This window comes from Chrysochloris asiatica, unplaced genomic scaffold (assembly GCF_000296735.1).
Source record: "Chrysochloris asiatica unplaced genomic scaffold, ChrAsi1.0 scaffold00669, whole genome shotgun sequence".
Taxonomy (NCBI): Eukaryota; Metazoa; Chordata; class Mammalia; order Afrosoricida; family Chrysochloridae; genus Chrysochloris; species Chrysochloris asiatica.
In genome coordinates, this window is record NW_006409187.1 from 21013 (window position 1) to 33374 (window position 12362).

At 34.4% G+C, this 12362-nt stretch overlaps 1 protein-coding gene across 1 annotated transcript; it reads left to right on the forward strand.

Annotated features, from left to right (window-relative positions):
* The first annotated feature begins 4468 nt into the window (after positions 1-4468).
* On the forward strand, positions 4469-5413 carry LOC102812400 (olfactory receptor 5I1-like). Its single transcript, XM_006877910.1, has one exon. It carries the CDS (start codon positions 4469-4471, stop codon positions 5411-5413), a length of 945 nt encoding a protein of 314 aa, XP_006877972.1.
* The last annotated feature ends 6949 nt before the right edge of the window (positions 5414-12362 follow it).

Consider the following 12362-nt stretch of genomic DNA (forward strand, 5'->3'; position numbering starts at 1 on the left):
ATAACTCATTCCTTGTGAATACCTTTTTTAAATAACATAAAATATGACTATACACATGGACCTCAACAGATGGTATACAAAGAAATCAAATTGACTCTATCCGTAGCAAAGTTCCATATTACCAGTCAAAACCAGACTCAGGGCAGGTTGTGGAACAGACCATCAATTCCTCATATACAAGTTCAGGATGAAGCTGAAGAAAAGTTGAGTAAATCACCTGCCAGTTTCTAGAAATGGCATTTTTCATTTGCTTTTACAGTTTCTCTTTTATTTACTTATTGGAAAATTACCTTTGTTAGTTTGGTACTTGTCAAAAATATGAGTTCAATATTAATCCAATTTTGTTTTGATTAATGGGCCACAAAACTAATCCAAATCATTAGTATCGTGACATCAAGAGTAGAGAAATACAGAAGTCAGGATTTTTTGTTTTATCATGGTTTATTTGAATTTGTAAAGCATAGCAACTTGTGTAAAGAGAAGTGTGATATCAACCTATCAAAGAAACAGAACAGTGGCTTAAAAGAAAATGAGCAAATCCGAAAAAAGATATTTACAGGATAAGAAACAGAACACTATCTTGAGTAATGAGATTTGGAACTCACCAAAGATCTCCAACAACACTGAAAAATTAGGAACGTTTTCAAGATTTGAAAAGGCTTGTTGGTGCTGTCATAAAAGTAAAGCATCTTGAAATCATTCATCTAAGCAGCTTCAAAGCAAAATAGTCATGATTGAGAATCTGATTTTCAAAGATTCAAAATGAATATTCTAGATATTTGGTGACAGCAGCTTATGTTTTTTATGATGATTTTCTGTATCACATAAGTTGCAAACAACAAGCCCAAATCCTTAGTATAGACTGATACCTAATATTTAATCTAATATTAAAATCTAAGTATACATTTTTTTCTATTTTACATTGTCCATTTGATTATTTTCTATGAACTCTAATTTCAAGTGAATGTACAAAATGCTCAACCGTTTTATAAATATACAACTTTTAATCATTTCATTTAAGATAATGCTGAAGTTATTTTAAAGTTTTTGCTTGTCAGGTTTAAAAGGCAATTATTACATTTTTAAATATTTGAATTATTTTCAAAGAAACTCCTAAAGGGGATCTTTTGTAGAATTCTAAGTATCATTAAAAACAACCCAAATATTAATAAGAAATAACATTACTTATTTAAATCAATGCTAAAAGTATCTCTTTAAATTATCCAACTTATTTTTTAAACAGAAAAACACAGTGTCAATAATCCTATTAATTGTTCCCTAGTTGTCTCTTTTAAAATAAGCATGCTCAGAATCCTTCAATTATTAGGTCCCTAGTGCCATGAGAATTTACGTAAAAGCTCTCAGATCTGTTGAAGTAAGTATTCATTTAGGTATTTGGAAAACAGTCCTTTTCCTTGGTAAGCAGTTTCTGTGAATATGAGATTGGTTTTAATGGTTAATAAATTTGGTCTTGTGCTCTAAGAGAAAGAATTATTATTTATATCCAAACAGGTGGTAAAGCAACTTTATCAGTCAGTACTACACCTAGAAGATAATCCATCTGACATCAACATTTCTAATACAGTTACTCTGTTAATCTTAAATATCACTTGTTAAATTGTGTTTTTTTTAATACAGATAATATTTTTTCTGTCATAAGCATGATAATCTTAATTCGTTATAATTTTATTTTCTATCCTAAGATCACACTGTTATATACTTAGTTATTCACAGCTTTTTTATTGAATCTTTTTGTTGATTACTGTTTAAAGCAATAATCCCAGGATTGCAGTTTTTTCTTGCCCCTACCCTTATGCCTCTTTTCTTTCTGCCTACCTTGGTGTCTCAGAAGATAAGATCAGTATGAAGTTCCCCTGTTCAGTAAATATTTGAACCATTTATTCTTTCCTTCAGCTTCTGTGTACACCTTGTTGCTGTTGTTGTTAAGTGCTGTCGAGTCGGTTCTGACCCATAGCAACCCTGTAAAGAGTTTCCGAGGGTATAAATCTTTACGGGAGTAGAAAGCCTCATCTTTCTCCTGCGGAGCACCTGACTGTTTTACACTGACCACAGTATTTATATTCTAATCATTCTCAAAGTTACTTTCAGAGATCTTGACTTTGAAAGTTGGGCTACTAACCACAAGTTCAGCAGTTTGAATCTACCAGCCAGTAAATGAAAGTTTTCTGTTCCTCTAAAGATTTATAACTTCAAAAACCCTATACAGGATTGCTAGGAGTTGGAATCGACTTGATGGCACACAACTGTTACTGCTACCAACTACATTTACTTATAATATTATACTTCACCTCAATTGACTCATCTGAAATAAAATATCAATAATGGCATTCTGCCTCCTAAAAAGCCTATATTTCATAGCCCTTGGAATCAAGATCTTCAAATACATCCTATTTTCATATCCAAAGTGCCTTAGTTTCTTTATGTATAAGAAAAATGATAATAATGGCTTGAAGATCAAATATTTGTTACTTTTGTTGTAAAAATTAAATAGTATATATATAATATATTTAGAATATTACCTTAAAGACAACGATTACTATATAAATGTTTACCATTATTAATAAAACCTTAGGCATTAACTAGAAACTAGACACTTGTTGTTGTTAAGTGCAACTGAGTCAGTTTCAACCCATATAGGGTTTCCAAGGAGCAACTGGTGAGTTTGAACCACCAACCTTATGATTCAAACTGACTTTGCAGTCCAGCACATTAACCCAGAACACCACACCAGGAACACTGTGGACATTAAGACAAATTTTCACTGCTTGCCTGTTATGTGTCAGTCTCCTAAAATACATCTAATGGAAGGAGAAATACACATATAGGTAGGTAAGCATATAAATGGATGGATAAATGTTAGAAAGGGAGATGATTTTATTTAATTAATTTACATAGCAACCCTGTAAGATATCCATTGTCTTTCGTATCAATAAGAACATTTACATTAGATTGTTCCAGGTCACACAGCCCTCATGTATTCTATCAAGATAGAATGAAATCAAATTCTAGAGCTAATGCAAAGGCTTTATTTTTTCTAAATGCCCTAATTCCTTTACGAGTAGGAAAAATAACAGTATATGAACAGCTGTCCTGCTGTAATGCTGCATTTTGTTCTCATTCTCTGAGAGAGGGAACAAGTGCTAACTTTTATTATTCTCAACAGATTCTCTGAGCATAGGTCTTAGGATCATTCTGATGATCAAATGAAAATAAGATCTTTGCTCTGACACTGATATAGTTTTCATATATGTAATGGAAGAGTAACCCAAAACATTTTTAACTTCCTCCTTAGAATATTGTGGTAACATTAACATAGCTCACTGGATCCTTTATCTCTCTCTCTCTCTCTTTCTCTCTCTCTCTCTCTCTATATATATATATTTTTTTTTTTTTATTTTTTTTTTTCCTTTTTTTTCTTCAAGTATATCTTCAAGGTTTGCTTTTGATTTCTTGTAGCTCAAGGTCAGGTTTAACTCCTTTCTACTCATAGACGTAATATGAACCTATAGAAACAGAGATTGTAGAATTCTCAAAATAAGCACGCTTAATTAAATGCACATAAAAAGTAGCCTTGCATAATTATTTTTTATTGAGGAAGTTCCATGGAATAATTTTATTTAATCCTAAATTAATTCATAGCAGATTTGTGTGTGTGTGTGTGTGTGTGTGTGTTTATCTATTTTACTCCTTTAATCGACTAATATGAAGTGTTAACTGAAAGCCAGGCATTGTGATAAATACATCAATATTCAGTCAATTTAATCAACTTGGTTAATATCTTGTTATGATTTATAGAAGTATCCTTAGGTTTTTCAAAAATGTACTCACAGCTGATGTTTAGTGATATTTGTTTTATTTGCTAATATTATTTTTAACTAATTCTATATTAGTAAAAATTTAGTTTGTGAATGTTTAATTATACTACATCATCAGTTCTGTAATGAGATGTTGGATGCTAGTGTCTATAAGTTTTTGATGGAAAAAGAAAATGCCCTCATTGTAATGTACATTCTATAAGTCCTGTTTAATAAATATTGCTATTTCTACTTTCTTTTACATCATTCTCACTCCATTCATTAATTTATTTAATCTTCTATGTCACCTATTTTGTTGCATTTGGGGTACAAACATGCAAGCAAACTCAGACATGTTCTATGCAGACATGGTGTCAACTGTCTAATGAAAGAAGTAGTCTTTAATCAAACAAATACAATTAAATTTGCCACTATGAAATTTAATAGCTACTGAATTCTGGAATATATCTCTCAGTTTTTAGATTTGAAAAGGACTTTGATTTTTATATTATTTTTCTTTCTTTGATTGCTTGCTTGTTTATTATAACCCTATAGTTATATCTAATCATATTCCATTTTCATTATTAAAATATTTTAGGAAATTAGGATTCTCAAAAGAGGAGAAAAAAACACACACATAGAACACATAAAATATGGAACTGATAGAAGGAAACTACAGCTTGGTGACTGAATTTATTCTACTGGGATTTCCAACTCGCCCTGAGCTGCAGATCATCCTATTCCTTGTGTTTCTGATGTTGTATGGAATGATTCTAATGGGGAACATTGGCTTGATGACTTTAATCAGGATAGATCCCCTTCTTCAGACACCCATGTATTTTTTTCTTAGCAATCTATCCTTTGTAGATCTTTGCTATTCCTCAGTCATTGTTCCCAAAATGCTGATCAATTTCCTGGCAGAGAATAAATCTATTTCTTACTATGGGTGTGCTCTGCAGTTCTATTTTTTCTGCACTTTTGCGGATACAGAGTCGTTTATCTTGGCTGCTATGGCATATGATCGCTATGTTGCTATCTGTAACCCTTTGTTGTATACAGTTGTGATGTCCCGGGGCATCTGTGTATGGCTCATCGTCTTGTCGTACATTGGTGGCAACATGAGTTCCCTGGTTCACACATCCTTTGCCTTTATTCTGAAATACTGTGACCAAAATGTGATTAATCACTTTTTCTGTGACCTCCCTCCTCTGCTCAAGCTCTCCTGTACAGACACCTCAGTTAATGAGTGGCTCCTCTCCACATACGGAAGCTCTGTGGAAATCATCTGCTTCATCATCATCATTATCTCTTACTATTTTATTCTTCTCTCGGTATTAAGGATTCGCTCTTCCACTGGGAGGAAGAAAACCTTCTCCACCTGTGCCTCTCACCTCACTTCAGTCGCCATCTACCAGGGGACTCTGCTCTTTATTTACTCACGGCCTAGCTCCCTGTATTCTCCCAACACTGATAAAATCATCTCCGTGTTCTACACCATTGTCATCCCAGTGCTTAATCCATTGATTTATAGTTTGAGAAACAAAGATGTAAAAGATGCAGCAAAGAAAGTATTAAGATCAAAGGCAGATTCCTCATGAGAGATAAAGCTCCAGGGACTTAAACTCTCTAGTTGCAATCTTTAATTGAGAAACTGCAATCATTTTATCAGCACACACACGATTTTTCTCACAAGGGATTTTATCAAACAGTCAAATTAGTTTTCTTTTATATACAAGTAAATGCATTTTATAATCTCTACACATAAGATTACATTGAAAAGTGTTATGGCTTCTAGCGTGGGGTTTATGTTAAAATGGTTTGCATCAGACTGTGGAAACACAGTAAATACTTTTGAACATTGTGTATATGTGTGTGTCTATGCGTATCTCATACACAGGAGTAGATTACTGGATGAAGAAGGCACCAAATTGCTGTGGTTCATACATCAGCTCTGAGACTAGTAAATAGCACCTTGAGTAAGCTATTTGGTTTTGGTATGCCTTAATTTGTTTATATGTGAAATGAGGAGAATATAGTGAATTTATCATTGACTGTTGAGTGATTAGATGAGTTACTACAGTTAAATTCTAAGATTACTGCCTGAAATATTTTATGCACTCATTAGATGTTAATTATTATTTCTGTTTATATAAAATACCCACTTTAATAAAAGCATATTATGCAATGAGGTGGGAAGAGACAATAATATTAGGAAAACAATAATAAAAAAATGGAACACCAAATTTATTGAATTGAAGTTCAGTATCGTGCAGATAACTTTCCATGCCCTATGTACTCCAAAGGAATTTAGGAACATTTTCTAAGTGGCAGTTGAGGAAAATTGGGTAGTTACAAGACAAAGCATTTGGTTTTCCCTCTATCTCTTAGTATTTTCATATACTATAGTATTAATGAAAATGTAGACAACCTCCTCTAGCATCTCATTAGCAGAATAAGCTATCAAATGTCCACATGGCCTTATCTGCATCCTGATGTGGGCGTGGGGAGTCAACCAGCATTCCATAGTTGAAGAAGAGTCTGAAAACATGCATTTAAAGATGGAAATTGGAAGATGTGCTAATTGAAAATCATATTCAGTAACCGATTTTTTCTCTATAAAATTATCACTGCATAATAATAAATGTTTACAAGAAGTACCCTGGAAAAATAAACATTTGAAAGCATATTTAAATCCATGCATTCTTATTATAAAAGTCTGTAAGAAACAGCCAAATTCAGTTATCAATTAATGATTTATGACAATTATCAGCTTTCTTAAGAGGTTTTTCATTTGATTTCTGACTAAGAACATCCGTTGATTAATTTGGGAGAGAGCATAGTCACAGAGATATAAAGCACACATTCTTTAATATTAGAATAAGTTTCAGAGTTACTTAGCCAAGGTTTTGGAGGATCATGACAGTCACTTAGAGCAGGATTCGATGTAGTATACCTCAACATAGTTTTCATTGCTCTAAATTATGTACATATGCAAACATCTACTTATTATAACTTTTATATAGAAAAGCATCAAGCTGCATATAGAACTGAGTATGTTATGTGTCTGTGGGAAGGAGACTGGATTGCAGAATGTATCCTTTGAACATTTAAACAAATACATATTTTTGTGTGTGTGTATGTACATCAAATATTTTTGCTTTTCTCATTTGTGAAATATAAGATGTAAAAGGGAAACCACAAGCAGGAAATAGGATAACTATTGTTGCAGGGAGGGGGTTGGCATCATTGAAATGAAACAAAGTGTATAATTTGTTGAATGTAAAGCTGATAATTTTGTCTGTAAACCTTCACACAATTCACAATAAAACAATTTTTTAAATCTCATTTTTGTTACTCCACTGTCTTTTAATACTCAAGAATTACACCACCAATGATTATATCTCTTATGGGAGAATATAAAAACTTTCGGTGAAGGGATTGACTTAAAATAGAGGGTATCAGTAATTTTTCAGTTTCTTCCTGTGGAGGCTCTTATGTAAATGAAACTTTCACTCAGAATATGAAGTCCGCACTTATCTGTTAATCTTCCCATGGGGCTTACACTATTTATTCTACCAAAACCAAAATACAAGTCAGTTGCTATCAAGTCAATTATAATTCATGGCAACCACAAGTTTCAGAGTAGAGTTGAACTAGGGTTTCGTCGGCTCTGAACTCTCTGGAAGTAGATTGCCAGGACTTTCTTCCAAGACACCTGGGTGAACTTCAGCCTTTCTATTAGCAGCAGAACAGGTTAATCATTGGCACCACTTACAGACTCCTTGGTCGAGAAAGCAGCATTTAAAATTAGGGTTTACATGAATATTTGCAATATCATTTTTCATAATAAGAAATATCAACAATCCAAGTGTCCATCAAGTGATGAGTGGATAAATAAAATATGGTATACAATGGAATACTATTCATCTATGAAAATTAATGGAAATGAAGATTGAAAATAGCATGCTAAGAGAAAGAAGGTCAATACAAAAAGGTACATGCATATTATAAGATTTTATTTTTATGAAATAAAATGGACAAGTAAATAGATTCAGAATGTTAGATTAGTGGTTTTCAGCATTTGTGGGGAGTGGGGAAGGGACAATGCTAACAGGCATGGGATTTGGGGAGGGGGGATGTTACAAATTTTTGTGCACTTGTATAGTTGTAATGCAAGTAAATATGCAAATGTGAATGTGTTAAAATCGCTGAATTATACAATTTAAGGGGGTTAATTTTATAGTGTGAAAAAAAAGAAAAAGTTATCGCTGAAGAGTAATATCATTTCTAAATCAGTAAGAGAACAAGAGTGTTTCAGAAATGGAAGAAAAAAAATAGGCAAGTGTTGAAAATGATTAAGTAGAAGATCCATTTGAGTTTCACTGGGTTTCTGCTGAGCAGAGGTAAAAAGTTTTCTCTACATGCAACTACCACTGACAGCTGTTGGAGTTTTCCAGGGTTCTGGTAGCATAGTGTTTACGAGTTGGACTGCTATCCTCAAGGTCAGCAGTTTGAAACTACCAACTGTCCTGTGGGAGAAAGATGAGGTTTTCTGCTCCCATAAAGATTTACAACCTCGGAAACCCTACGTGGGGTCACTATGAGTTGTAAACAACTCCACAGAACACCACCACCCGCACGACCACCACCATTCTTCATGTATTTCCACCCAAGTTCTGCTCAGTGTCTAGATGGAAAAATCAAGGCTTCATTGCTTTATGCACTTGAAATCCCCATGCTCAACACCCTGATATATTCTCTATGGAGCAAAGATGTAAAACAGGGATTAAAATACTTTAATAAAAGATTATTTAATTGAAAAACAGTAAATATAATGAGGCTGCAAAACGATCTTGGAAAAATTAAATAGAAAAGTAATGGCATTTGTCCGGGAAATATTTTAAGTTCTCTTGTATATATTTTCCCTAACCACACATGAAAATACAATCCACCATATTTATTCAAACCAGTAGATAGGTTTTGGAAAAGGTGCAGCCAGAGTGCTCCTTGGAGGCCAAAATGGCCAAACTTTGTCTCTCATAATTTGGACAAATTATCAGGAGGGACCAGTCACTGGAGAAAGATATCATGTTTGGTAAGGTGGATGGAGGGTCAGAGAAAAAGAGGAAGACCCCAACAAGATAGATTGGCCAAGTGGCAGCATCGATGGACTCAAGCGTGGCAACAGTAGTGAGGTTGGCCCAGGATCGGGCAGTGTTTTGTTCTGCTGTGCATAAGGCCGCTATGGGTTGGTACCGACTTGGTACCTAACAACAACAACAAAATGCTGAACAAACAATCAGAGAGCTTAATTACATGAAGAGAAACGTGACATCAGGATTGGAGGAAGGCTCGTTAACAACCTGCTATATGAAATGATACAACCTTGTTTGCCGAAAGTGAAGAGGACTGAAAACACATATTGATGAAGGGATTGAGCAGATTTGCCTAATACAATATGTAGTTTGATTTCTTGACTGCTACTTCCATGAATGTTGAGTTACAGGGAGCATTTGGTTGTACTTCTTCCAGCAGATTGATTTGTTTTTTGGGCAGTTCATGGTACTTTTTATATTCTCCTCCAAAATCATAGCTCAAATGAATCAATTCTTCCATGGTTTTCTTATTCACTGTCCAACTTTTGCATGCATATGAGCTGATTGAAAATATCATGACTTTAATCAAGCAAACTTAATTCTCAAATTGACATTTTTGTTCTTGTATATTTTAAAGAGGTCTTGTCTTACGCAGCAGATTTGCTTAATGTAATAATCTGATTTCTTGACTGCTGCTTCCTTGAGTGTTGATGGTACATCTGAGCAAAATGAAATCTTTGCCACTTCAATTTTTTCTCCATGCTATTTATTGGTCCTATGGTAAGGACTTTTGTTTCCTTTATATTGAAGTGCAACTCATATCAAAATCTGTGGGTGTTTTTTTTTTATCTTTATCAGTATGTAAAATACATTCTTTTGGCTTTCAGCAAGCAAGGTTGCATCATCGGCATATCTCAGTTTGTTAATGAGTCTTCCTCCTTTCCTGATGCCATGTTTTTGTTCATTTAGTACAGTTTCTTAGATCATTTGATCAGCATACAGACTATATAATATGGTGAAAGAATAGAACCCTGGTGCACAACTTTCGTAATCTTAAACCGTTCAAAGTTCTTTTGTTCCGGTCAAACAACTGCCTCTTGGTTTATGCACAGGTTCCTCATGAGCACAATTAGGTGTTCCAGAATATACATTCTTTACAATATTGTTCATGGTTTGTCATGATCCAGATAATCAAAAGCCTTTGCATAGTCAGTAAAGCAAAGGTAAACATCTTTCTGGTATTCTCTTATCTCAGCCAAGATCCATTTGACATCTTCTTCTGAATCTGCTTGTACCTCTGTAAATTATCTGAAAATATATGGTTGTAGCTATTTTAAAATTATCTTTAGTAAGATTTTGCTTGCATGGGCCATTAATGATATTGTCAGATAGATGGTTGATGGATTCCACATTCCACTGGGTCACATCTCTTTGGAACTGGCAGATAGATAGATAGATAGATAGATAGATAGATAGATAGATAGATACAGAGAAACAGAGATAAGGGATAGATACATATATATATATATATATATATATATATATAAAATGAGTTGTATTGTGGACTTTTTTTACCCCTTTAAATTTTAGTTGCTTCTTTCTGTGCAGAAACTAATATCTCTTAATATACACATAAGACAGTGATCACAGATTGGAGTATATGTATCAGAATATGAATGTCTAGCTCTATTTTGAGGATAAGCTAGCTAGCAAAATTTGATAATCCAAAATGGTACTATTGTGTGGTTCTTTCTTAATAGACAGCAAATTTTAGCCTAGATTTAAATCCAATCTAGAAACATGTTATAGACTAGGGAAGTGATGGATTAGGGGTAAGGAGTAGAAAAGGTCTGAATTTATTAACTTATTTTGAAGACATTAAAGTAAATAGATGGATGTATGATATGTTTCCAAAAACTGTATTACATCTCTAGGCTAGTTTTACCTTATACAGTAGAGACAAAGATGACGGCAAGGTGGTATGAGTTGCAGGTCCTATAGTGCCACTAAAATGGACTTATTTTAATGGGCTCTTAGTCTGTATTTTTATTTTGCTGGGCATTTCATACTACTTAATCATGAGAACATAACTACATAATGCCTAAAATTAAAAAGACAGAAATTGTTAATGATTGGTAAGAGTGAGAACCAACCAGATGTCTCATATTTAGTGACATGTCTGCATTTTGGGGACAAGTTGGTGTTGTTGGCTTTTATTAAGTGTCATCAAGTCGGTACCGACTCATAGCGACCCTATTCACAACAGAACAAAACACTGCCCAATCCTGGGCCAACTTCACAATTGTTGCCATGCTTGAGCCCATTGATACTGCCACTTTGCCAATCCATCTCACTGCGGATCTTCCTTTCTTTCTCTGACCCTCCACCTTACAAATATGATAGCCTTCTCCAGGGACTAGTACCTCCTGACAATATGTCTGAATTATGAGAGACGAAGTTTCGCCATCTTGGCCTCCCAGGAACGCTCTGGCTGCACTTCTTCCAACACAGATCTGTTGGTTCTTTTGGAAGCCCATGGCACTTTGAATATTCGCCTCCAACACCACAACTCAAAAGCATCAATTCTTCTACAGTCTTCCTTATTCACTGGCCAGCTTTCACATGTATATACACATAAGATATACACATATACCTTATATGTATTTTAAGAGATATGAGGTTATTGAAAATACCATGGCTTGGGTCAGGCACACCTTAGTCCTCATGCTGACATCTTTGCTTTTCAACACTTTGAAAAGGTCTTGTGCAGCAGATTTGCCTAATGCAACACATCGTTTGATTTCTTGATTGCTGTTTCCATTAGTGTTAATAGTTGATTCAAGAAGAATGAAGTCCTTGATAACGTCAATCTTTCTCCAATGATAAGAATATTGTTTATTGGTCCAGTGCTGAGATTATTGTTTTCTTTATATTGAAATGCAATCTATATCAAAGGCTGTACTCTGATATTCATCAGTAAATATTTTAAATCTCTTTACTTTCAGCAAGCAAGGTTGTATTTCTCTGCTAGTCATAAGATTTTCAATGACTAAATATTCAGAAGTAGTTCATCACTCCTTCTTCCTAGTCTGTCTTCTTCTGGAAGCTCATCTGAAACCTGTCCACCATCCATGACCCTGCTGGTGTTTAAAATACCAGTGGCATAGCTTCCAGAATCACAGCAACTCACAAGTCACCACAGTATGACAAACTGACAGGCGAGTGATTTACAAATTGGTATGTTGTTGTTGTTGTTAAGTGCCGTCGAGTCGGTTCTGACCCATAGCGACCCTTTACAGGGTTTCTGAGGGTGTAAATCCTTACGGGAGTAGAAAGCCTCATCTTTCTCCAAGGGAGCAGCTGGTAGTTTCGAACTGCTGACCTTAAGGTTCACAGCCCGATTCGTAACCACTACGCTACCAGAGCTCCTTACAAATTGGTATAATATCTA